This window comes from Coloeus monedula, assembly GCF_965178545.1.
Source record: "Coloeus monedula genome assembly, chromosome: 6".
In the NCBI taxonomy this organism is placed as follows: Eukaryota; Metazoa; Chordata; class Aves; order Passeriformes; family Corvidae; genus Coloeus; species Coloeus monedula.
This window is the reverse complement of record NC_138786.1, coordinates 4,139,714-4,167,713: the sequence shown is the minus strand read 5'-3', so window position 1 is coordinate 4,167,713 and position 28,000 is coordinate 4,139,714. Positions and strand designations below refer to the sequence as shown.

The following is a 28,000-nucleotide window of genomic DNA, read 5'->3' as shown; positions in this document are numbered from 1 at the left end:
TTAGCACTGGGTCCCCAATTCCATATCCTTCACTGGCAGTTTAAGTCCCAGGGAGGAGGTTCCCAGCGGATCAATCATGTTCCTGTAACGTTCGCCACGGTGCTTGGCCAGAAACGGGCCCCAGTCAGGCTGTGGAGAGCACACCAGCTTGAGCCGCTGCAGTGGGGGAGAGAAAAGAGAGTCTCATTTGGTGTCATGGAGCAGAATTACAATGCAGAAGAAGTGAGAATAGGCTCATTTAAGATTATTGATGACAGCCCAGCAATGCTCCACTGCTCAGCATTTGTTTTGCACAAAGTTTTCAAGATTAATAGAGGATAAAGTGCCCAGGTTTTAATTATACATTCTCCCCTGCACCGTGTGAGGGGAGCTCAGAACCACTGCTACAGACTGTGAGGCTCTCTTACTGAAGGACACGTGCACAATTACTTAGCCCAATGGTCTAAGCAGTGGCTAAATGCATTAAAATAATTGGATTTCTATTTAGTATATTTCCCAAATGTATACAAATGACCAAAAAGTAGTATATCACTATGAATGAACAAAGATTTTAATTTTGTGATGACAAAATATTTCATTTCTATCTGCAGGAATAAAGAAAGAGGAGAATGTTAACCTGGCAAACAATGAAAATTTTCTGATCTTTCCACTGAGTTCTTTATTGAATATATAATTTGATCGGTGCATTCACAGATAAAAAGGAAAGAAAACATATTTCTGATGACTTAAGAGGGAATAATTATATGTTTATTACCTAATAAAGTGAATCAGACCTCTCGATCAGTTATTTTAATTTCTGCTTAATTACCAGTTTGCAACTTTTACCTCCCAAATCAACCATAATAATTTTATGTAGCAGACTCAGTATTGAGGAGATACCAGACTACTAGAAATAGCTTCAGCAGAAGCCCTTTCAAAACAGATCCAGCTTTGGGTGTTTCTTCGGGTGCACACCAGGAGAGGCAGTAAGGAAAGCACCCCATTTTTGTGGCAATATGTATGCCACTTTTACACGTTAGAAGTTTTGGAGCAGAACCATTTGTCTCAGCAAGAGAAGCTTATGAGACAAGGACCAAGTAAATCTAGTCGCACATTAGCTCGTTCCCAGTAGGAGCAGTTGTCTCCTGACCCGGGCACTCCAATCAGCTCTACACAAGGGCTGAATGGCCCTTTAGACAAGTGGCCTCATTGCCTACTGCCAACCACGTGCTTGGATGCACTCCCTAGGGTGTCCCACCACTGTGAAAATTCCTCTCCTATGAAATTCCTTTGCTCTATGGGAAGCAGAGAAGCGTGGTCTTTTCCCTTAGGCATGTGTAGTGTGACATATTGAGAGACCAAAAAGATTATACTATTTTTGTACATTTTCTCTCCTTTTCATTTTTGAAGCAGGAAACAGCCCCGGTGGGATTTGCAGGGAAGCTGAACTGCAAAAGCAGCTACAAAAAGGGGAGCAAGTGTCTGTTCCTTCTCTCAAGGTGGGAGCAGCACAAGCAGCAGGCAGTGATGAGAAGGCAGAACCGAGAAAGCCTCAAAGACCTAAAAAAGGGCGCTGGGCTTCTCCAGAAGACAGGAGCAAGGCAAGGAAGGGATGAAATGCTGACATTGCTGTACCACACCCTGCCAGGGACTGAGGAGCCAGCAGGATGGGAACAGGCAGGGACAGAACACAGGGATGGGGAGAAGAAGGTGACCACCACGTTTCTGAAGCAGTGGGGGAAGTGTCAGGAATCCAATTAGCAAAATAAACTAAAGAAACTTAAATTAAAAATAAATTGCCACCTGGAATTATTTTAAGCCCAGGTGCCAGAAAGGATCAGCTTATTCAAGAAGAATAAAGAGATGAAGGGTGAAAACAAAGATTGCCAGCTAGGTTTTATAACGAGTAGCTTGAGATGCATGAAAGGACTTCTTGCTCTACATCTTATTCCTGCACTTCAGCGAGTGGCACAGCCTCGTGAAGCACATCCTGGATGACTCCAGTGCCCAAACACCTGTGTGCACTTTGCACACAGGCAACTCCTGACTGACCTCTCCCAGTGCTGATTGCCAGGCTTCCTGGGCACCATACACACCAGCTGCTGATGCTTCCTATGGCTACACGCTGCTTTTGCAAGAAGGCCAGCAAAGCTAGAACATCTTTCTTCCAAGAAAGCCATGCAAAACCTCATTAAATTTGTCTAGATCTCATGAAACAAACCACTCCACAATTTAGGATTGTGTTTTTTGAGAAACTAGGAGTAGAAGGTCTGCATTTTGAATCAATTGAGCATCTCTTTGCAACACAGTAACTAGTTTACCAGAAAGTAATCTTAGCAGTATTAGACATTCAATATCACAAAAATCAATGTAAAATAAAAGAGACAGTCTCCTGCGGCCATATTTTTGAACAGCAAAAAGACAGAAGAATTACCTCAATAAATTTGCCTGGGGCTAGATGCATTTTTATCACAAACATAACTGGGATCCAGATGACTGAGCAGGCCAGCATCAACCACCCGAGCACCATGGACCAGCCTGGGTAGTGGTAAGCTCCATAAGTCATGGGTTCCCACTGGTAAAAACTGAAGCAGAGAATAAACTGGGAACAAGAAAGGAAAACAAATATGTTTGAATAAGCAAAACAAGCCTGCTATGCAACAAATGGTGAGTATCCACACACAGAGTTGGTGTATATGGAATACAGATAAAAGCGAGTACACCTAAGGCAGGGTGCTGCCACCAGCTGTAATAAGTGGGTCAGAGCCTGAATCTAATGAGTTTCAAGGAAATCTTGCAAAATCCCACAAAAATCACTGTATTTGTGCCAGAATAATTGAAATTAGAATCTTGTCCCTAGAGTAACATGCTTTATTACATGGTCTATTGGCAGTTTTACCTAATGTGATTATGCTAAGTTACTCCATTTCACTTACTGTATGAACAGCAATACATCTGCTTACATTTGTGCATAATTCAGTAACTTTTGAGAAATGCCTGTGCTTGCAATAATTGCACACAGAAGATTTATAGAACTATAACTAGGTGAAGGCACATACAAAAATGATCAGCTTTAGTTCCAGAGATGTGGAGTCTAATGAAAGTCTAATATTAGGCTATCCAAATGTATCAAATATTAGCTTTACAGAGGCAATAATAGAAAAGAATTCATTGCTTGGTTTTGCTTTGTCTGTTTCCATTGCATAAAAATTGAATTATGACTGATCAGTGTCAATTTATTCCTCACTGTAAGCTCACTAAATATTGCATTTGGAGGGAACAACAACAGAACATGCAAGTTTAGAGAGTAAACACGGTCAGTTCAAATTTGTTTTCTTTAACAAATAACATAATTTCCTATTCCCTGGTTGTGATTACTGACAGTAGCTACGAGCACAAGTCTGATTAATAAAGGATCTGAGCAATTTGCAGAAAAGCCTTACAATTCCCTTCAGAAGCGTAAAAGGTCTAAGGCAGCATCTTGAAAATAACCACTGGAAAAAAAAAAAAAGGAGCTAAAAAATCCCATGTGCACATGCCTTCATTTTTAACAAGGTCACCAAGAGAAGAGAAATACCACTGATGTCATCCTAACACTACAAACTGGACTATGTCTTCAAACTTTTTTAGAGTGATTTGCAAACTATAGCCATACATTGCCACAACCAAACAGCAGGTAGTTCAGACAGATCTACCTGGTTTTCCCACACGGCAATACTGTAGTGCAGTGAAGACAATTGATAAAGAAAATCTACGTGAGAAAAGTAGACTAACTTCATTTTACCCATTGGAGAAATTATTCTCACCATAGAAAATTTCATTTCTTCACAAGTCAGGATTTTATTGAGCCCACCAAAACTCATTGGTCCCTTCACACAGGTATTCCTGTCTGCGAAAACTAAACCTTTTCCAGTTTTCAGAAATAAATGTCCTCATTCCTGAATTAGCAATACTGAAAAGAAGTTGTTAACTTCATCCAGTGCCTTTTTCTTCCCCCTCCAGGAATAGAAAGATTTGCCAAAGCTTACACTTCACTAAAGAACAGCACACACAGGAACTTCCCAGCACATGACCTGAAATATACCTTCTCTGGAAGGAGTGACTGCAAAGGGCTGGAGAGTCACTGCTTTGCTTCTCCACCCACCAGCTGAGCTCATACTTACTGTTTCAAAATGTGTGTCTTTTCAGAAATTCCAGAAACTTTTCTTATCTTGTACCTAAACCACTAAAAATACTCACCCAGAGGAGCTGTGGCTGCCCCATCCCTGGAAGTGTTCAAGGCCAGGTTGGATGGGGCTTGGAGCAACCTGTGATAGTGGAAGCTGTCCCTGCCCATGGCAGGGGAGTGGAATGAGATGAGCTTTAAGGTCCCTTCCAACCCCAAACATTCTGTGATTGTGTGACATGTAGGAACTATTTAGCTGTGAAATGATGAGTATTTAAAACTCTACACAAATACAGAATCTTGCGGCACCTGTGGTTCAGGCTTGACGACATCCAAGTGGAGGTACGTGCTCTCAGACAGAAAATACTGGGGAAAGAAGGCTCTGCTGTTTTGTGCTGATTTGCCAAGGTGAAAGCTTTTGAAATGGCTGGAATTATTATTTCGTTCTTGCGTCAAAAAAATTATATGTGATTGCAGATTTTATCTGCACTTCAGTTAAAATGTGAGGGAAGCACTGCGTTAGAAACCTAGATAGCAAATGTAGATACAGTTATTGGATTTGGACCCCTGGACTTGAAAAAACTTTCATAGCAATGGTGAAATTGAGACTGTGACTTTTTTTTTATTAAATTGAGACCTAGACGTGAAGTAAATACTAAGTAAATTCGAAGGAAGGTGTTGGGGAGGAAATGAAAATGAAAGAGAGATAGGAAGAATAACAAAAATAAACCAAACACGCTCAGTTTTTGCATTTCAGGGCTCTTTTTCTTCCCCCTGGACGCGGCGCGGGCCCGCAGCGCCACCTCCCGGGGCCCGGGGATTTGGGGACGGGAGAGTCCCGCTCCTCCTGTCTTTCCCTCTTTTTCGCCCGCGTTTCCACCTCAGCCTTTCCAAAGCATCCCTCTCACATCAGTTTATGTGTCAATAAAATGGTTTTTTCCCTAGCTCAATCTGACAGCAGACAGGAAGATCATGTCTTTTCCCTGTGCATACATAAATATCACTCACATACACGTGCACATAAATATATATACATATAAAAATAAAATAATCCATTATGCTGCTGTGCAGTGGTGTGCCATAGCAGCATTTTGCATGGCCAGGAAAAGGCCACCATTTTCCTGGTAGACTCACCATCCCTCTCCACCAAAACCACCATTATTTACACTGTTTCTACTACATACCCATGGCAAGAACACATGCATTGTGTTTAAGTATCTGCATCCAAGTTCTAGCTACTAGCACCCAGAATCACCATATGAACAATAATGAACATACAACAACAAAACTCTTTGGAGAAGACATTAATTTTTTTTTTTTTTTGCTTACTGTTAAAATAGTTGGGGTCACAAATGCCCAACAGACTCTCCAGAATTTACTTGGCTGGAATCCAATCATCATTTCTATATCTTCACAAAATCTTTGCAATCCTGTAAACGGCAAATGGAAAAGCAATTAGGTGTGAAAGAAACCAGCTGCAGTCTGCAAGAGAGCTCTGGTGCCCTCCCTTGTGTCTAACTACAAAATTGTGTCTAACAACAAAAACAAACTCTGACTTTTTGGTTGAAAACTTCCATGGAGGATCTAACTACACAGTAAAAAATGGGACTGATAGGGTGGGAACCATTCCAATAAAATATTTCCTTCTTAAGGATTAAAGTAATTGAGCTTTTACATTGAGATTAGATGTTTAGTGTGTTCTGTGTAAAAGCATTAATAATATGTTCTGGGCAGCTGCAATTATTTGTCAATTTGTTTTATTTGTTTTATTTGTTTTATTTCCCTGTGAAGATCAGCCTTATTAATATCTGTATACCTGCTTCAGCACAGGCAATATTTCAGCTTCTCTGTACCTGCTACATGACTGGATTACAGCTGTACCCCTTAGCACTGAAACTGGTGATGTCCTGTTATTTTTCACCTGATACATAAGTGATATTTAAAATTGCTAGAGAACACCTGTAAGTATTTTAAATTATATTCAATGTTGTCTGAACAAAAAAGATCAACTGATGTGTTAGTTCTTCAGATTATTGCATTGATTGCATCTATGAAGTTACTTGAGTTAATAAAACATGCAAGACTGGAAAATGGTATTCCTGCCACTCTGCAGCTCCTTCCCTGGCCATGCCATGCGACAGGAAAAGGTGTGTTGGTCAGCAGCTGCTATTCCCTGTTGGTTATTAGTAATTTAGCTATTAGTAATTTCATTATTAGTAATTTATCCAAAAGTCATAAAAACAAAACTAAAATTGATTCCAGCTTTTCTAATTGTAATAAGAAGAGAGAGGTCTGAGCTGATCTGTCACACAAATGTTAACAAATTGGGCCAATTTTATCTAAATTTTGCAAAGCATTATTCTGCAGCATTCTGTCCAACTTGCATGATGTGGGGAAAGCTTCAATACTGGAGAAAAGGTGTTGAGTAAGGGAAGAAATACTTGGAATAAAAGTAATAAACTACTTTATTTCTTATTGTATAGAGTCAGCCGCTGCAGCTGCTGAGTATAAGAAGGGATAATCCCCAGGCTTGATCCACCTAATTTGGGAGCCTTCCTGTTGATATCAAGGAGAAATAAATCTATCCACCTGATTGTTGCAAGAATTAAGAAGGTAAAAGAATAGCACTGGTTCATCATCCAGTGCCTTCTGATGCAGCTTGAAGGAAGGAGCAGGGCTGGGTGTTTGGCAGCCCTGAAGGCCCAGCCCAGGGGGTGAGCACACAGTAAGCCAGCTCAGGCTGTGAGAGAAAAGCTAAAGAACCATGTTATGATAAGGAATAGAGAAGAAAAACAGAGAAATTAAACAGGAAAAAGGTACTGCAAGTACTGTACTTAGGGAAGGGGAAAAGTTAAAACCTGCAGTGAATGTAAGCTCAGAAAACTGAGCCAAGGTGACCCAGAGGTCACATTTTTCTTCTGTAACTGTAATTTTGTTCCCTCTTTTTCTCTTTTCTACTGACTACCACAAGTGTTCTTCTTCAGAAAGCCTCCTCTCTGTAAAATACATGTAATTTTTATGACTCATGGAATCACTGTACTTCAGCACCAGTCTGACTCATTGGGCCCTTCTCAATTTTGTAATAGAAGTTTGTATGTCTAGACAAAATGTAACCTCCAAGGTCATTGTGTGATGGACCTGAAAGGAGATTTTTGCTGCAACTGAAAGATTTGTCTCTGTGTATTATTTACCTGTGCAGCACCTGCAGTGAGCTCAGGGGAGATGCTCACACAGCAGATAGCCCTGTGCTGTGCTGGGAACAAAACTGGTCTTAAACTAATTGCAGCAGCACAAAGTACAGGTTGATGGGTATTTCCACGAAGTTTAAATCTTGTTTAAAGTGTCTACTTCAGCCACACTTGCTGCTGCAAGGGAGGGATACCTAACTGGACAATTACCAGGGGTTTCTGCCTCCAAAATTCATGCCACCTTCATGTAAGCCTGCACAGATTTGTTTGAAACTGCAATTTTAAAAACTAGTTCCTTTCTGGAATGGTCAGTAAATATTCACAGTTTAAAGCACTCTTAAATATTAGCAATTTAAGAGTCAAATGCATGCAAACAGACAAAGGGATTACACACTACTTATCTCTTTCCAGCAAAAGTTCCACAGAAAGATGCAAAGGGTATTTTAATTAACAGTACACCAATTTTTTTTCCAGATCTTAGTAAATCTGGTCTCCCTCTTAGATCAGTCAGGCCTGCTGAATAACTTAGGGAAATAAACAACACATGATATTCCATATATGATTTTTCCCTCTCCAAAGTAGAATGATGTATTCATAAGTGCTGAGATATAAAATCCATTAAAAAGGAGACTGCAAACCTAGCCAGACAACTACTTCACCATTCTGCCACAGGTAGAATGTTCAAAATTACTAATGTTTTCTACAAATAGACAGCAGCAGTTACCACTCACTCTGACAATGAACCTTCCCGAAAACAAACTGTCAAAAAACAGATCTGGAAGGAGCATGAACAAAGTTATCATCATATATTTTCAGTTTCCAGCAGTGTTTCACTCAAACAAAGGAATTTTTGTCTTTAGCTTCATGCTACAAAATGCAACAGTGGGAATTATGCTGATGATTAAATTAATATCCCCACCTCTAAGCTGTTCTTTACTAATCCTTCATCATAATCTAAACAACTGGAGAATAAACATCTAAGACAGCATGTGAAATAAAAAGGTGCATTTGACTGGATTATGGAGCACTGACTCTACTGAAAAATAAGTGATTACGAGGAAATAACCACGTGTCTCTTTTTCATTTAAAAATCTCAGCAAGCTCAGCAAGCAGAACGTGTAACAAGAACTAAAGACAAATTTATTTAATCATAAAAGTGCCTGCCACTGTTGTGCCAACCTGCCTGCCATGAAGAGTACAAGTACACAGAGAAAGGTATCAGTGGAGTGTCAAACAGCAGTTGTCCAACCTTGAAAATATATTATGCTAATTTTAAGCACTGCTTGAAGGAATATAACCAGAGCAGCAGCCTCACTTATATTTACAACACACAAATCACAAATGCACAAGATGTACTTTTATGAACAGTCCTTACAAAAGTAGCTTTAACACAGTAAAAGTAGCTCTGGTATATTAGTCAAACGGGTAATGATTTTAAAGTAAGCCTTTCCTTTTTCATTTGAAAGATTGGAAGCTCCTTATTCTAGCAAAAGTTTAATTCCAGGGAACAGTCTTTGAAATAGATTATAGCAAAGGCTTTACCAACAGCTGTTGATGAACAATCAATTGTACAGAAAGCATAAAAATAATGATTTGTAATTTGTCAAATCTTTTCCACATCTGATTACACTAAAGTAATAGCTAAATTTTAAAAAGCCTTCTCCTCTATTCAGGTCCTTCCTTTGCAGAGCTATTATTATTTCTGTATTATTTTATGTTTTTCTTAAATGTTAATGTTTTAAGAGATACTGGAATTGCTGGGGAAAGCAGACACTGGCCAGAGCAGTTTTTTCTTCCAAAGCTAATGTCATTCCACAAAGGCTGGTTTGCAGTGCTTCTGCCACACAGTGTTCAGAGGAGGAACAGAGCCAGTATTTTCTCCCTATTTACCTTCATCCTTATTTAAAATCATGCACAGCAAAGAAATTTTACAGATTTAAGTAGTTTTTAAAATATTAAAAATATTTTGAACACAAAATATTTATTTTGCACACTGATGGTAATGGTTTTAAAGGGGGCAATCTTTGGCACTGACCAGGTGAGTGGTCAGTGAAAACATCTAGTACAGCGTTGTTCAGGCATGCTGTCAGCAAAGTGAGGAGGAGAAGGAAGGCAAAAAAATCCCCAACAAACCCTTAAACTCTTCTTAAGCCTCCCCACTCATCACCTCTTATGAAATTGTATTGATTTTAGAGAAGCTGCATTTCATGTCACTTCTAAACCAACTGTAATTGAATTACTTACATTTCAGGGACATAAAAAATAGCCAAGAATTTTGATCAACCAAAACACAACTGGCCTAAATCAACTTTTCTCTCTGTATTTTGATTTTCTCCATCATATTCTGTAACATTTCCTCACTAGGTCATGTCTGGCTTACCAGTCAATCTCTCAGCCATACTCACTGAATTGGATGTCAGTGGAGGTAAAATACACTGCTGAATTTCCATGAAATGTGAGAGGACAAGGAATGGCTGATTCCCTGTCCTGTTTATAACATTTATTTCTCAAGCAAGAGCACTGAATTCTGCATGATTTGAAACCTGTACTATATTTTAAAGCACTCGTGTTACAGAGTGGACTCCACAACACAGGCAGATACAAGGATTCAGTGAAAAGCACCAGAATCCAAGGTCATGTGGCTACACAAGCACCTTCAGCAGAACATCTTGGATATTTATGCCTAGCTGATTAAGCTATACAATTCATTCCTGTCCACAGCAATAGCAGAAACAGCCTCACACTCCAGCCATAAGTTAATCATCTGGTATGTGGGAAGATCTTCTCATTTCCAAGAATCAGTCTCCTGAAAACACTTTGGGCAAGTTTGGAAGCACATCACTGGCTGGTATCAGTTGTAACTACAGCAGCTTTGTGGCAATTGCACTATTCTATACTAACTGAGGAACTTCCTCACAGTTTAATGTACATCAGCATGGGTCAATATAACTGGTGTTACCCCTGTGGATAATTAATCATTCCAAGCAGCTGCAGAGTCTTGAGTCTATGTTATGGACTAATAGGAAAAAGGGAAGGTTGGATGTGTACATGGAAAAAAAGGCCTTCAAAAGTTGTTAAATGCTGTGTTGGGTTTGCAGGGACAAGTTTTGGTAGCGGTGGGGCTACAGGAGTGGCTTCTGTAAGAAGCTGTAAAAGCTTCCCCCGTGTCTGGCAGAGGCAATCCCTGGAGGCTCCAGGACAGACCAATCAGGAATGATAGCAACATTTCTGATAACAGATTTAAAAAGGACAAAAAATTTATTGCACGGGTGTTATTCCAGCAGAGAAGAGAGGAGTGAGAGTATGTGAGGGGAACAGCCCTGCAGACACCCAGGTCAGTGAAGAAGGAGGGGCAGGAGCTGCTCCAGGTGCTGGAGCTGAGATTCCCCTGCAGCCCGTGGTGAGGCAGCTGTGTCCCTGCAGCCCATGGAGGGGCACAGGGATGCACAGATCCACCTGCAGCCCATGGAGGAGCCCACTCCAGGGCAGGTGGATGCTCAAAAGAGGGCTCCGAACCTGTGGGAAACCTGTGCTGGAGCAGGGTCCTGACAGGGAGCTGGAGACCTGTGGAAAGAGGAGTTCACACTGGAGCAGGTTTCGTGGTAGGACTTGTCACCCTGTGAGGGACCCACACTGCAGCAGCCTGTCCTTGAAGGACTGCACCCCATGGAAGAGTGACCCACATTACAGACATTCATGGACTACTGTTGCTCATGAAATGGACTCACATAAGAGAAGTTCATGGAGAACTATCTCCCATGGGAAGTACCCCACACTGGAGCAGGGACAGGACTCCTCTCCTGAGCAGCGGCAGGAACAACCTGTGATGAACTGACCATTACCCTCATTCCCCATCTCCCTGCACTTCTGTGGGGAGGAGATAGAGCTGGGAAGGAGGGAGGGGTGGTGGTAAGGTGTTTTTAAGGTTTATTTTATATCTCATTATCCTGCTCTGTTTTTCTTAGCAATAAATGCAATTAATATCCCCAAGCTGAGTCTGTTTTGCCCATGACAGTGTTTGTTGAGTGATCTGTCCCAGTCCTTATCTCAACCCATGAACATTTGTTATATTTTCTCTCCCCTGTCCAGTTGCAGAAGGCAGTGATAGAGCAGCTCTGGTGAGTGCCTGGCATCCAGCCAGGGTCACCCACCGAAAATGTGAAAATACCTCTATTGACTCAGGAGGTCTCTGTCCCTAAAACTGTTGAAGAACAAAAGCACCCCTGGAAAAGTGTCACCAAATGTTTGGTCTGTTCTCATACTAATATCTTTGAGCTATTGGTGGAAAATGTCTTGAGACGGTATGAAAGTCTTTTGAATACATGCATTTAAAGGTATCCTGAAGTCCTATCATGTTTATGTCCAAAATAAGAGAATTTTGAGCCTTTTTATTACAAAGAAAAACTACTTCTTTCCTTAAGAATTTCACTTAATCATATGCTAAAATGTTGCTTTGGTATAGGCTGTCCAGTAACAATATTTTTTCTTACCATAGATATAGGAAACTCCAACAAGCTCAAAGATGGCAATAATGACAAGAGAGTAAGAGGCTGCATAAGTGTCCACAAGCTGTAACATATACATTCCACCCTGAGGAAAGAAAGATAAAAGATTACTTGTGGCATTGAGGCAGTCAGAGTGAAGAGGAACAGGACCCAAGTAAGCATCCAAACATCAACTGGACACAAAGTCATGTTGCACTGTAGCTTCTTCTTCCTGGCTGAATGAATATCAAATCCAACAAGAAAAAAGCAGAGGTACACCTGATTCTGGTAGCTAGGACAGCTTGGGAAGACTTTGAATTCAGTCCTTTAAGATTAAGGACTGAAATGTGATCAGACCTTCTACCTGCAATGTCTCCAACCACATGATACTACATCAAAAGCAAAATCACCATTGAAAGCAGAACTACCATAATAATGAGTCCAGTTCATCTGTTTGGAAAAGACTTAATATCCTGTCTTCATGGCAGAGTTAAGCAGCATAATTCGAGTGAATAAACGACTGAATGCATCCTGGGCTTTAGAACAGGAAAGTTGGGCTGGTAGTGATGAGGTAAGAGGGAAGAAAAGAAAGAAAAAAAGGGTGAAAGGATGGATAAAATATTAAGATTTTTAGTATCTCATCTTGAAATTGCTGAGAGTTTAAAATGCTGGAGGTATTAGTGGAGAGAAGATACTGAAGATTATCACTGGTAGATGGGAATTTCAGTGTTAAGTCTGCAGTTTGCCAAGACCATCATAGCATGGCTAATCCCAAAGGAAAGGCACTCAAAACAGGCATGGATGTTTATATGATATTCAAAATTTTGGGTTTTTTTCCTTAATTCATAGACTGGGTTGGGTTGGAAGGAACATTAAAGATTATTTTGTTCCAACCCTCCTGCCATGGGCAGGGACACCTCGCACTATCCCAAGTTACTCAGAGTCCCATCCAACCTGGCCTTGGATGATTCCAGGGATGGGGCAGCCACAGCTTCTCTGGGAAACCTGTGCCACAGCCTCATCACCCTCACAGGGAAGAATTTCTTCCCAATATCCACTCTACCCCTGCCCCCTGTCAGTGTGGGTTGAATGCTTAATTTATATCACTATTTTGGAGATGTTTGAATAGAGAAAATTTTAAAGTCCTGATTCTCAGAAAAATTTGAACAGCAAAGTCTTTTAAGAATATCTCAGTCGAAACATCCATTAAAAAAATTTTAGAAAAAGGGTTTTCAGACACACCATGTGTCACATGTGGCAGAACTCAGCTAAAGCTTTTGCAGCTTGTGCAGGAGGAAAGCAGCCACCAGAGGGGGACTGAGGACAGACAGTGATGCTCAAAGACTGTGTCATTACCTGAGTGATCATAGGAAATCCCATGATGAAGAAGGACACGCAGCACCCGAGAGTGAACAGTGCCTTGTGCGTGCGTAAGTACTTGGGGAACTCATCTGACACAGAGGTCACGATAGTCTCGATGGTGGCGAACTGAAAGACAAAATAAAGGGCTCATTTCAGTGCACACAAAGTGGTCGAGCTGGATATTAAACGATAGGAGAGAGTATTTTGAATCCTAGGTGTTAAATGCTCAGATGGCAGCGCCAAAGCTCTGCAAAAATTATTTCAGCATTGATGGCCTTACTTCATTCCTCTTTTTTCATGACTCACTGCCCACATGGGAAATAGCAATTAATTGCATGGTCCTCCAAACAAATAAATAGGAAAATCAAAAGGAAAAGAATGGGACACAAAAGCAGTTTACCATAGTGTCTAATCCAAGGGTTAGAAGCATCAAAAAGAATATTATAGCCCAGAAGGGAGAGAGGGGCAGCCTAGTTAAGGCTTCTGGATAAACCACAAAAGCAATCCCAGGACCTGGAAATAAGAAAAATAAAGGCTATCAGATTCGATATTTCTTATTTACAGAAAGGCTTAACCGTTACAGAGTTCAGCCTTACCTGATTAATTTCTATTTACACTGCAAATTTCAAATCATTTATTTACTCCAACTTTTCAAGCAGAACACACATTCAACCAGTATACCAACACACTGATCCAAGTTAAAAAAATTAGCAAGAATTGCGCACTGCAGCCATGTTTCTGTCCTGCTCTGTGATCAAATTCCTGCCACTTCCCTGCCAATTAGCAACCCATGGCAAACACCCACACCTAAGTGCTACAAGGATGAATGGAAATGCAAATACTCTTCTTCAACTCATTGCCTCACTGTTAAATGAGGAGAGAATATAAAAGATGCCCAGACCTGACACCAGACAGAAGGTAATAACTGCTGTGATTCTAAACAAATCCACAGGAATACCTGAAATAATACAGAGCACCAGAAATAAGGAGATGGAATCTTTTAAAGCCTAAATCAGGAATTTTCCATTGTTTTGTTGCTGTTGTTTGATGTATTGGGCTTTAATTTCTATTTGCTTTAAAGGAAATGTATTTTTCTAAGTGCTTGGATTTGCCTGGGAGCGAAGGCTGCAGGGCTGTGGTGGCAGCATTACAGTAGGTGGCACTTCTTCTCTACTTATCCCAGCTATAGGAACGCCCACTCCAAGCACTCCGAAAGATGCCTCCTGCCAGGTGAGATACAAATGAGAGCCACGTTGCCCTCATGCCAAGAGAATGGGCTCCCCACTCACTCTGCCCTGGACATTTCCAATTTAGATCATTGTAGCCAGCCCAGTTCCTCCAGCTGCACATGCTTCTTCTGTTCAAGAGAAAACTCCTGCTTGCTCATGTACTGAGAAAAATACAGTTTCAGCAGCATAAAAATCATCTCCTTGGGCTACTTGTGAAGTGCTTGGGGTTTCTTCTAAACAAGAGTCAAATATAGGAGTTAAAACACAGTAAAAAAACACTCAGTAAGTGCTGCTGCCTTTAAAATGTGCTGCAAAAAACATTACTTTTTGCATGTAGAACTACTATTTTATTTACAAACACCTCTTTAATCTCTTGATTAAAGATTTTTTTCTTGACTATTGGAGATAGGGGCTCTGTTTACACTTGCTGCCTGCATATAGAAGTTTAATTAAGTCTCAGAGTAATGAGTTCCCATTAATCACTTTTTTAGGAAAAGTTAAATTATGGAAAGTGAAACTGCACACATCTCCATGTCAGCCCCTCATAACTCTCCTAGATAACACATGCCTGGTAGCATCCAACCGCAGGACAGCAGTCACAGGGAGGTTGACTCCCATCCTTTCCATCTTTGGAGGCTTAGGTTAGTATGAGCTCTTTATAAAAGTCTATTAAAGCCAGGAAAACTCCACATATTTTATATGTGTTAAAATTTGAAAGTTCAAATGAATTTTCATTTTAAATTACTAACATTTTTCAACTGCACTATGTTCTTAATCAGAGAGTAGAAAAAAAAGAGATTGTTCTGTCTTTCCCTCCATGGTGTTTTAATTGTTCATCAGATAGATGAGGTTTTCCTGAAATGAAGATTCTAAACAAAAAAATATTCTATGTTTTTCAGATTAATATTTTAGGAGAAAAAAAAAAAAGGAAAAAAAAGGGAAAAGCCCCCTCTTATTTCCATTAACATTTTCATTCAAGGTTTTGAAAACTTGAAGGGAGATTATGTTTCATCATCATTTTTGCTTTTTTTTCCTTTGCTGAGGAAAGAAATACAACTTTAGAATTAAAATTAAAATGAGGCAATGGCAAGAACTGGTTCTTGTCACCAATTCTTGAGTCTGCTTTTTAACTATGGTTATGCAATGCACTGCCTCAGTCCACAATTATCCTTAATCTTCACTCTCTTCCTATTGCAAATTCATTTTCTATTACTTCACTAAATTTTGTTTCCCTCTGTCACGGAGTGCAGCAAAGCCTCACCCTCGTGAAATAATTTTGGGTGGTCTGGACATGCTCTGACAAGTGCACTCACAGCTGTTTCCACACCCCTGGAACAGCTGGGAGCAGAGAGCTCCAGCCTGGCACTAGCTGCTCACTCCAAGACCACCAGTAAGCACTCAGCAGAGAAGGGTTTTTGACCTCCTGTGCTGAGGACGAGAGATGTACCAGCTGAGCCAAGTGCCTCCATCATCCCTGACAGTCACGTCCCTCATCCCACCTCTCTCCATCTCCTTGGAGCTTCCACTGCAGCTCCACTCAAGCACAACATCTTCAGCTCTAACTCCTCACAAATAATTTTGGTGAGTGCAGTGTGGTTTAGATTTTGGGGCTGCTTGTGCTGTTTGTTCCAGAATGGAGGTGGAGTCTAAAATAAAAATATTGATGTAAACATTACTCCTAAAAGCTCCTACAACTCCCTGAGAAGAGGGTGCAGCCAGGTGGAGTCAGGCTCTGCTCCCAGGGAACAAGGGACAGGACAAGAGGACACAGCCTCAAGCTTCACCAGGAGAGGTTCAGGCTGGAAATCAGGAAGAATTTATTCACTGAATGGATGTTTAAACTTTGGAGTGGGCTGCCCAGGGAGCTGGTGGAGTCCTCACCCCTGGAGTTGCTCAAGCAATGACTGGCACTTAGAGGTATGGTTTAGTTGGCATAGTGGTACTCAGCTCTACCAATTAAGACCTTTCATATCCCCACTAATGACCTTCTCTCTTCACTACCCAAGATTCTAATCAGCTCTTCAGAAATGTTTTACTCCTCCATGGAGACATCTCCTTGCTCCCCACAGTTCAGAAGCACAATCCACCCCTCATACCAGATTTCTCCCACCCTCCTCTCATCCAAAACTGCCACCACCAGAGATAACTTTTACCTTGAAGAGGATTTGACAAACAGCATCAGAGACAAATGAGAAAACCAATAATCCCTTAGATTATGTGAAGGAACCATCCCACCCTACCCTCCATCAGCCATTTACACAATGAGTTAAATGAGTCTCAACCTCCTTCCTTCTCTTACCAAACAAGTGATTAAGAGCCTTTAACTAAAATCTTCACTTCCCAGGGTACCTTCTCCTGTACATAAATGCCCACATGTGATTTACTGATCCACACCAGTTTGAAGCCATCATTCCCACCTCCAACATCAATGTTAGCATTAATAACAGAGCTGGAAGTGCCACGGGGTGCCTGCCTAAGCAATGAAATGCCAGTGAGCTCTACCTTGGTCTGCCACAGCTTCAATATTCACTTTGAGTTCATTTGCCATGAAGCCAATAACTGAGAAGATGACAAAGCCTGCAAATATACTTGTGGCACTGTTGGTACACGTGACTATCAATGTGTCCCTGCAAAGAAAACACAAGAAGCTTGTTGGGATATACACAAGGAACACATTTTTACACACATATATTTCAGGAATCTCTCATGAGCACACACATCTTGTAGGAATGCTGGTGAAGACACACTTTTATACTCATCAGGTGCATTGGATGCTGATCAGGGAGCACAGAAGTCTTCACAGCACCACCAGTAATCAGCTCTGCAAGCTTCCATCACTCATGTGCCATGTAGGAACCACAGGCCATGCAGGAGGGCAAGCACATCTGCTCTTGGCCTCTCTGAAGACAAGAGGCAGTCATGGTGACATGATTTGTAACACATTTTTTAACTCTTTGCCTCATGAGGACATCTGCTCTCCATATGAGGTATGGGCTGACCACTGCTGTCCAGGTAAGAGGGTTTTTGTCTGTATCCTTCTTGTACACAGAATTTCAGGGTTAAGCTTTCTGTACCTTGCAGAACTCACTCAAACACTTTCCATCTGTAGAGGGAGGATTCCTTGGTACATTTTTCCATTGTTGTTATTGTCAACAGAAGAAATCTATAGCTGAATGTCTTACTGTGCTGGATATGTCAAGACTTGACAGGAAACCAGCCCTTATGAACCCCATCCATAGTTATTACATTCTTGCTAGGATTTTTTTAACAATATGTGTGTCCAGAGAACTTCCCCATAAAACACTACAACTTTAGAAAAAACAGGTCACTCACTTAAAATGTTTGGGCATTTTATGTTGGCTAGAATTGCTTATTCCTACTGCTATTCATTTGTCTGGAACAGAATGAAATACAACCTGAAAAGCTGTCAAAGAACCTCACTGAGCTGGCAAACTTCAAGAATTTCCAACAGAGCATCTCTTAACAGGAATGATTTTGTTAATTCTTTGGGTCTACAGAAAAAAATGACAATGTGCTGTTTGGAATCATGATGTGTTAACCTTCTTCCAAAACCTAGATAGGTTTGAAGTATTGCAGGTATTCATTATGAAATCAATTTATGTAAATTTACTGCAATTACAGATTTTTGACTATGTTTAAAATTAACATGTAACTGAAAAGTACAATTGCAGTATTAAAATGTAATGAATATAAAAATTGAAGGAGAAAATAGTCATGCTTCATTTCAGTATTCAAGATTGTGTTGTAAAATTAAAAATATTAGAAGTAACTAAGCTTTTCTAATTACTTCTACTTCAGTCTCCCATATCTCTCCCTAACACAGGTAAAGCATGTATTTGGTATTAGAACTGTAAGATTTTTATACTTCATTACCACGTATTCCCTTCAAAATTTTCATTAACATCTTCCAAACTCCACAAAACATTTTTAAATTAACACAGAAAGGCAACATGATTCTTCTGCCATTTTTTCCCCTGATATTCTGATTGTATTCATTCATCAACAAAAAAAAAAATCACAGCCCAGGAATAGGATTTTCACAAATAGGACCCAAAGGATTGCTGGGTGGGAGTTGCTGACTATGTAACACTATTACTTTTCATCCATGTTTTGGGATAATTGTATTGAATTACTTTCGAGCGCTCGCAAAAATGTTTTTGAGATTCCTTTTTAAAATTCTGATCACGTTTCTTTTTAAAGTTAAGTATTTTGTATTCTCTCCTTGGAAGTCACAGGACATGGCAGTGGAAATCCCAAGGAGTGTTTGCTTTGAAGTCTTGATCTGGCAAAGTTTTTGAGCATCCTCTTGGGTGTGTCCCTGTGCATGCTGCTGACTGTCTTGAATCAGCACCTCTGGCACTGCAGGAATTGGCAGAGGTTTGCTCCAGACTGGCTTTAAAGATTGTACAATAGCAGGGAAGCTCTCCACTAATGCCACTTGCTTTTGTGTTTTCCATCTGCAGACATTTTAGCTGGCAGGCTTTTGGATGAAAAGATATACACTGGTGTTTTTCCTTGCAAAAATTGCTTTCAGTGATTTCAAATAAAAGTGATTTCAAATTTCGCAACATGAAATAACTTTGTACACATAAAACTACAATGGGAGTAATTGGAAAAAGAAAGAACATTTAGGAGATGTAAGAATCACGTATATGGAAGCTGCAAGTTAAAGTCCTGCATGTTTCACAATGCAAACTTCAGCCCACTCTACACATGGGCTGTCCTTCAGCAGAGGCTGCCAAGTGACTGTTTCACTGCCCACAGCTCTTGACACTTCCCAGATTGCACTTCAACCTCAACCTCCTGATTCTGAAATTGAGGAGCCAGTAGGAACTTTAATAAGCCAAAATGCTCATTTTGAGACTAGTAGATTAGGACCTGGGGAGAAGAGAAAATATACCAAACCAGGAAGGGTTAAATGTAAACAAAACCCACACACAAATAAAAAAGGAAAGAAAAAGAATGGAAACAGAAGAGAGGAAAAGTGAAAAAAAGATGAGGAAAAAAAGGACAAAAGGACAAGAGGGGAAAAAAAGGACAAGGATAAAAAACTCAAGAGATAAGGGTCTTACAAACCAGATTCTTGCAAGATGAAGGACAACTGGTTTTGGACAAACCTGTTTAATGAAATAAACACATTACACTCTTACACACCTGTAGCAGTTATTATGGAATTTGTTGTATGAAGAGAGGGTAATTAGACCTCCCCATGCTGCAGATAGGGAGAAGAAAATCTGAGTGGCAGCATCCTTCCAAACCTAAGTAGGAAAGAAAATAGCATCAGCTTCAGGAAAGAATGTTAGAAAGTTCAGTAACACTATTAAATGTTGCTGTGAGGGGATTAACACCTAATTTCTTTAAATGAACTTTAGACCGATGGATGTCAATAGAAAATTTAAAAGCCAAATCCTGCCAGGAAATACATCAGGCCCATTAGATAAGGAGCACTGTTCTTGTTGAGCCCATATAAAAAGACAATATAAACCTTGCTGTATGTGGAAGACACAAATACAAAAACTATATTGTCTGATACATATCAGTTCAAATACATTCAGAAACAAAAAATACAAACCAGGAGGGAAAATCTGCTTCAGATACTGATGTTTTATCTGCCAGTGACCCTAAACAATACTTTACCCACATAAGACAAAGAATAAGTTTCCACAGATGACAACACTGCCTTTGCACATGGAAAATGCTTGCAGCAGACCCCAAGAGATCTGTATGATTTATTCACCCCAGCAGCTTTAAGTGCAGTAGCAAACCCACCATAGCATCGATCAGCTTCTCCCACTTGGGTGTGATAAAGTACCAGATCCCATCTCCAGCTCCAGGTAGAGTTACTCCTCTTACGAGAAGGATGATGAGAACTACGTAGGGGAATGTAGCTGTGAAGTACACAACCTGCACAGAGCAGAGAAAAGGTTACTGAAAGGGCTAAATTGGATAAGAAGAGAGGAGGGGAGACCTAAGTGCTACACCATTGCCTGAAGAAGGCAACAAAGGCTCAGAGACAACAGTCAGGGGATAAACAAAGAAAACAACAGGGTTATTTCCCAGGAAATTTGAAATTTTACAGCTCTTCTTGCTGCTGGAAACAGGAATAATAACATCAACAACAACAGAGGTAAGAGCTGGTATTCTAGACAGAGAAGGGAAGAGGGTTCCTCTCTCTGTCTGGAGAGGAACAATAGGAATTTACAGCTAAAGGAAAAATACCACTTTTGATAGTTGCCCAGAGTGAGCTATCACAGTTCAATGGAAATTAAATGAGAAGTGCCACTCAATAACACTTACAATTCTCTAGTTTTCTTCTATATTTTTCTGTATTTAACAAAAAAAAAAAAGCCTAAAGAATTCTTATCACTCTTTGTACCTCTTAATAACTACATATCGCCATGACGATAGTTCTGGTCCAAATTCAAAGAAAGGTAAGTCTGTGAAATTATCTAGACAGACCTAATCATCACAAGGTCTAAATACACAACAGTGGTTGTGTGTTTAATGTTTTAATAATTATCTAGAACACAGCTCTCTCTGTGGTCAAATAAAATGGTTGGATTACAGCCATTATGAGCTTTACATTCAACACAAAATCATTTCAAATATTTTTCACATTAGCATCTGGGTCTTAAACAAAACAGATTGTGGGATTCTACCACAGAATGGTTTGGGTTGGAAGAGACCTGAAAGATCATCTCATTCCAACCCCTGCCATGGGCAGGGACACCGTCCGCTAGACCCGGCTGATCCAAACCCAGCCCAACCTGGCCTTGGACATCTCCAGTGATGGGACAGCCACAGCTTCTCTGGGCAACCTGTGCCAGGGCCTCACCACCTTTACAGAGAAGACTTTCTTTATAATATCAAATCTAAACCTTCCCTTTGCCAGTTTGAAACCATTTTTCCTTGTCCTGTCACTCCATGTCCTTGTCCCAAGCCCCTCTCCAACTGTCTTGTGGCCCCTTTAGGGAGTGAAAGGTGCTAGAAGGTCTCCTAGGACATTTCTCTTCTCCAGACTGAACAGCCCCAGCTCTCTCAGCCTGTTTCCATAGCAGAGGGGCTCCAGCCCTCTGAGCATCTTTGTGGCCTCTTCTGGACTCGCTCCAAGAGATTTATATCCTTCTTATGTTGTTGGCTCCAGAGCTGGACACAGGACTCCAGGTTGCTTCTCACAGGAAAAGAAAGGGAGAATCACCTCCCTCAACCTGTGGTCTGAGCTGAAGTGACTTTTGAAACTGCTTCTTGAGCTTTTCTTGTTGTTTCAAGAGGTGTTTCAACAAATTGCCTTGATGAATTTCTGTGCAGTCAATATACTGACCTAATCTCTACATAAATACAGGATTTCTATCTCTAATACCAAGGAGTCAATAATTTTGTCTCTGACATCAGAGTCAGTATTTTTCTTGGCCAGTAAGAGTCACTTAGAGAAATATCCACTGCCACATCCAAACCCACATTATTATCCAGTCTCTTGCCTTTCATGAAATATTTTTATTTATCCCACTAATATAAGGGGGGAAAAAAATCTCAACTTTCCCCTGGCACTCTGAGTCTCTAGGACTTTCTGTTAACTGCCAAGTGACCTCCCAGCAGGTGAAGTCAGCTTCTAGAAGCAAAGGGATGGCTTGGAATTGGAGCTTTGTGACCAGTTCTAGGAAATTAATGTCTCCATTTCCACTATCTTTATCCCAGGAAACACCTACTTATTTTCCTCACACACACACTGAGCTTTTTTAAGGTTCAGTTCTGATTTTAAAATATGTTACTTAATATCTTGATTTACATCACAAGTTCCCAGTGAAATGTGAGATGATTGCCGAATTTTGATGAACACCACACAGAATAGGGAAGGCTGGAAAGTACCGTTCTTGCCATCCCACTGCTGAGTGCAGCTTAAGAGCTCATTTTAAATTTATTGAAGATCAGAGAAAAAAAGTCACAAAAATTGTTTCTGTTTTGGCGAGAAAGGAAAACACAGACAGGAAAAAGGCATTTCAATTAATACTTAGTAATTTACTGAAAATATTTTCAGTCATTCACAGCCTTAAACAAGAGTGTGAGTCTCTAAAAACAGCACCCTGCTTTCTTGTGAGTGTACAATCACAAATATTGTTCTTACTTTTCCTGATGACTTGATTCCTTTAGCAAGGGAGGCATAAACAATCACCCAAGCTAGGAAAAGAGATAGAGCCAAGGGCCATCTAATCTCACCAGGATATTCAATTCCTGCTGAAATCTTCAATACAAAGTACCTAAAAATTAGAAAAAAAAAAAAAGAAATTTAAAAAATTGGGGGGGGGGGGGGAGGAGGGGGGAGACAGGAAATAATGACAGCAACCACAGGCAGTAATTCAGCTCAAATTCCTTTTTTGTTTTGCTTCAGCGTCCTCAGCAGTTTCTCTAGAAGGTTCCAGTGATTCTCACCCTGTATTATTTTATCTATCTGCATTGCAGTAGTAGATAAAACTGCCGGGCATGGGCCAACACCCCAGCTGTGCTAAGCACCACAGGAACAGAAAACAAGTAATCCAGTGTTTGAATTCAGCTCTCATCGTTCCTAAGCATAAAAAATGAGCATCATTCACTGCCCTTGACTACTGTATTTCTGGTTTTCCAAGCAGTGATTTGTTGCCTGTCCCAGTGGATTTTACAGAAAGATTAACATAATTTCTCTACACAAAGAAAGATCTTACTTGAAATATTCTTCACTCCCACTGACAAACGTTTTGTTTCCTTCCCTGGTGAAGTTAACCATGGTTAAGTTTGGATAGGCACTCATACAGAAAGTAGAGTTCTTGATTTGTATTTTTGGGTGGTCGCCGACAATGCAGGAATCTAGGAAGAAATGAGGTGGGGAAATAGAAAAATAAAGTGTAGAGATTTTTTTTCTTTTTAGTTTGGTTGTAAAATGACAAGAATGCATTAGATAATGCCTAGTTTCTTGAACTTTTGTTCAGGTGCCAACACCTTTTTCCAAAGGTCATTCACTAGGTTTGCTTTTTCCGTTTTCATGTCATGTGTGTTTGGGGCCGTTTGCAGAAACGGGTTTGGGTTTTTTCGTTAAAGAGAAGCTTTTCTATAGACAAATAATTCGTCTTTAGCAGACACCCCAGGCTCCCAGCTGTGGTATTTTGTTCTGTGCTTTCTTGCATACACAGAGTTTTCCTCCGAGGGGGGAAAAAAAAGAGAGAGAGAGAAGGAAAAAAATAGGACTTTTTAAGTATTTAAATTGACAAATCTCATTTATCCCTGGTGAGGAAAAATTTAAATAAAAGTAGGGGGAAGTGCCCAGGGGATACAGATCACTTCAAAGTGACTTGAGAAGAGACCGTTCCTCCGTGCCGGGAACCTCTCCCGGCCACGGTCATCCGCAGTCTCCTCTGGCATCTCCCAGGGGCGCAGCTGAGCTGCAGAAAGCTCTGGAAAACCACCACGGCCACAAATTAAAAAAAAAAAAAAATTAAAGCCGAGTATAAGCATGTCCCGACTTACCTAGCAAAAGTTTGGTTTTATCTTTACAGTCTGGCGTGTTCCAGGGGTTGTTACAGGAAGCCCAGGGGAGCACGGGTACAAAGGAGGCGAAAAGGTAGAAGAGTGTGTAGCACAGAATAATATTGTAGTATATGGCTATCAGAACAGAGATGATCAGCATGGCGATGCCGCAGCCTGCGGGCAGACAGGGAGACAGGAGGAAAAGCCATTAGTCCCTGGGGCCGCGGGAGCAGCGGGGCCCGGCGGCTGCAAAGCATGGGCTTCCTCTGGCACAGGGGCAGGGACAGGGACGGGGACAGCCCCGCTGTGGGACGGGGGCGGCCCCGCAAGGGCCGCGCAAGCTGCGCGCTGAGCGGCGGAGCCCGCGGAGCGCCCGTGGCATGCGGCGGAGCGGGGCGCAGGGAGGCGGCTGAAGCCATGCAAGAGACGGAGTGCAGGTCATGCTCCCCAAAACCGGGCCGGAGCCTGCTCCGCTCACCTTGCAAGGCGGGGATGGCTTTCCAGACCGACACGGGGCCCTGACTAGCAAACTGCCCCAGGGAGACTTCCAGGAAGAAAATGGGGATCCCAGCTAGAGCCAACATCATCAAATAGGGGATGAGAAACGCACCTTGGGGGGCAGGGGGGAGAGAAGAGAGAGCAACCTGAATCACCCCGTGATACTGGGGACAACTTCGTCAAGACATTTTTCTACTAAAATTTTTCGGTTTGTTACCGATTCCCGGTGCCTCCAGCCTCGACGGGCAGGAGGAAGGGGGGTGGGGGAGAAGATGGGTGGCAGTTTTCTACATTTCCAGCGTTTGCTACAGACATTAAATACTCATATTGCTAAATCAGTATTTAACACCTCCCACTTGAAAGTTTTTACACGTAAAATGAAAAGGGTAAAAAAAAAAAAGATCACAATTTAAAATAAATCTTTAAAATTGCCTCTTCCCTCACAGAAAACGGCTCTTACGGGCTCTACACGACTGTTTTCGATGATCACAGCACCACTATCCTCTGCTGAGAGCCCTTTCGAAGAGGGAAGCGGTTTACAGCAGCAAGGGTCTGAATCCAGTATCATCCACCGGTTCTCCATTTCAAGAAGGGTCTCCGGTAGGAGAACCCATGCAAATAAACTTCTTCTTCTTCTTCTTCCCCTTTTAAACTATTAACAGCATAACCCCTCTTCCAACTTCTCCTCGCCTCTATTCAACTGATCGACATTCACTCTATTTCAAACGAGTATTTCTCAATCGGATCATTGAATCAATTTCCCCAAACCTCACGAAATAGCGGAATGTCTCGACTGGGGGTCAAACGTCCTCTTGTCACTATCCCGACTCCAAAGTCCCTCCTCTTTCCCCATCGCACCGATTGCGGATTCAGACCCGACTGTGTGTAACTGAGGCGTCCGGAGCCCTGCCTCTGTGATCAACACGCCTCTTCATTTTCCTCCCTCTCCCGCCAGCGCCAATTGCAGGTGTTTTTAAGGAAAGCGCTCCCTTTTAAGGAAATCTCGTCAGGGCTTTCCTGCTTTCAAGAGGGGACCATCAAAAAAAAAAACCAAAAAAAAAACCAAAAAAACAAAACAACCCACCACCAAAATAATACAAAACAAAAAACCTAAAACCAAAACCAACGCAAAAACCCCAACCAACCAACGCAAAAAAAAAAAAAAAAAAAAAAAAACCAACAAAAAACCCAACCCCAACAACCCAGGCAGATGTTTCACCAAGTGTCTGACGGTCTGAAGATGCCCCCACACCTCGGCTCAGCCCGGGGCTGGCTGCCGGGCAATAGGGTGCCGCCGGACCCCGCTCCCCTCGTGTTTGTCCCCGCTAAAAAGGCAGGGACTGGCTCAGACCCGTACGGTACTGCAGGTAGAGAGACAGGAAAAAGCCATCATACCTCCCCCATTCTTAAAGGCCAGGTACGGGAACCTCCAGACATTGCCCAGCCCCACTGCATAACCCACCATGGAGAGGATGAAATCCAGCTTGCTAGACCAGTTCCCTCGGGCTTTATTTTCATCCCCCACATCGTCTTCCTAAAAGGGGGGAAAAAAAGGAGGGGGGAAGAGAGAGAGATGGGAAACCAGCCACTTTAGCAAACAAGCACGGCGGTGCTGCCGGCTTCACTGGAGGGAGAGCTGGCGAGCAGCGGCCGGGCAGGGAGACCCTCCCGGCCCTCTCCCCTGCAGCCGCCGCTGCCAGGCCTCTCCTTTACCAAAAAAAAAAAAAACAAACAACACCAAACCCAAAACAAAAAACAAAAACAAAAAATACCACGAAAGAGGGATTTAAATCATGGCCCTCCACAGAGCGCTCGGGGTAGCCCGGCTCCTGATCCCCTGCTGCAAGGGAGATCGCCTCCCCTGGGGATGGAAGCCCTCGGTGCCCTCGGCAGGGTCAGGACCGACCGCGGTTCCCAGCACATCCAGGCGAAACCGCTTTTACCGAAGGAACAGCCCCCACCGCCACCAGCCCGCTCCCAGGGAAAATGCAGATAGGCAGGAGGACGGGGACAGCGTCGGGAGCGGGAAGCGGCACCTTCCCAGCCACGCACCCACCGGCGGCATCCCCCTCCCGGGGACTTCTGACGGCACTGGGCTGATTTATTTCGGCCTGGTTTTGGTTACAGGGTCCGAGGCACGCAGTCCCCGGGGGTTTGGGCGGGCGGACAAGCCTGAGGAGGGGAAGGGCCAGGCACCCTTCACGGCTGACGCTGGGGACAGGACCAGACCTCAGGCTGGGAGGTGTAAGGACGTGCGCACCCGCGCACGGCGGGTCAGAGCCGGGGTACACCTACAGGCACGGCTCGGGAACCAACTGGAATTACACAGAATGCTCATTTGTACCGCTGTTACATAATTAGCACTCGCCAGCACTACAGCACTGGGTCTAAGATCCTCTCTCCCCTTCTTCCTTCCCTCCTCCCCGCGGCACAGCCCCATCCCCGACTCATCTGCACCTGATTTTAGAATTTCCACCCCAAATCGATGCTGAGTGGCAAAGACCTCCCACGAGCTGAAGCGGGGGAAAGGAAACCTGTAAGGGGACAACTCACCCCCTCCACTCTGCCAGGAAGAACAGAAGTGTTGCCATCTGTGCCCAGCACCACGGTACTCTGGCTCAAGGTCACCCAGGCGCCCTTGGCGTTGTTTTGCTCCAGCGTGCTCTTACCAAGGCTTAGGGTAGCGTCCCCGTCTGTGCTTTGCAAAGCGGGAATTTTGCAATGAGGGATAGCAGCTTTCCCGGCGATCCCTGCCCCGGGGCTAGGCTTGCAGGGAAAGGTTTCCACAGATTCCCTCCGGAGGGTGGAGTTGGCTTGCACCGGGGTGCTGCTGAGCTTGCAGATCCCGACTTTGGTCCTCTCAAAATCGTTTGGTTTCGCTTCTTCGGAGGGAAGGATTTTGCTGTCGTTAGAGAGTGACCGGGAAAGCCTGACCGTCGCGGCGGGGGCTTGCGGAGGGGCGTTCTGCGGCTCATTTTCGGGGCTGATTCTTACAACTCCCGCACCTTCATTGGGTCCGGGAGCCACCGCTTCAGGATTGTTCACAGGCTGCTTGCTCATATCCCTTTGACTGGCGTAATCCTAAAATGAGAACGTCACATATTTTACCAAAAGAAGAAGAAGAAGAGAAAAAAAACTGTTGGCGCTGCAGTGATTCTACGAATTTTTGTCCTCGTGCAGGAAACGCATGCGCCAGAAAACCGGGATACAGGAGTGTTGCAGAATTTCGAGGAGCCACGGCTCGCCTGCTTGCCCTCCCATTCAGCGTTAACACTCTGGGGGAAAAAAGAGTACGGTACACAAAAAAAAAACCCTCCCCCCCCAAAAAAAACCCCAACAACAAACCTCAAACAAATAACAACACCAGCATCTGCAAACCCGTAATTCAAGTTTAAATAAGTGTTTCTACAGCACTGCGCCGCCAGACCTCGTTAGATTTCACATCACGACTGTAGGATGCTCCCTTCCCTATCACCAGTGTAGAAAGATTCTTTAATTTTACGCCCCATTTCCTTTCTGTCATTCAACAATGCACATCGACTTTTTTTTTTTTTTTTTTTAACATATATGAGCAGGAGA

General features: G+C 42.4%; 1 protein-coding gene across 1 annotated transcript; it reads right to left on the bottom strand.

Annotated features, from left to right (window-relative positions):
• Nucleotides 1-27,481, bottom strand: SLC6A5 (solute carrier family 6 member 5; the record flags this gene model as incomplete). Its single annotated transcript, XM_082283346.1, has 15 exons — nucleotides 1-156; nucleotides 2,414-2,581; nucleotides 5,474-5,574; nucleotides 11,823-11,922; nucleotides 13,173-13,304; nucleotides 13,579-13,691; nucleotides 16,910-17,034; nucleotides 19,583-19,686; nucleotides 20,198-20,332; nucleotides 22,551-22,683; nucleotides 23,125-23,266; nucleotides 23,924-24,097; nucleotides 24,402-24,533; nucleotides 25,817-25,955; nucleotides 26,975-27,481. The coding sequence occupies 15 exons, from the start codon at nucleotides 27,479-27,481 to the stop codon at nucleotides 1-3; spliced, it is 2,361 nt and encodes a 786-aa protein (XP_082139472.1).
• Between the last annotated feature and the right edge of the window lie 519 nt (nucleotides 27,482-28,000).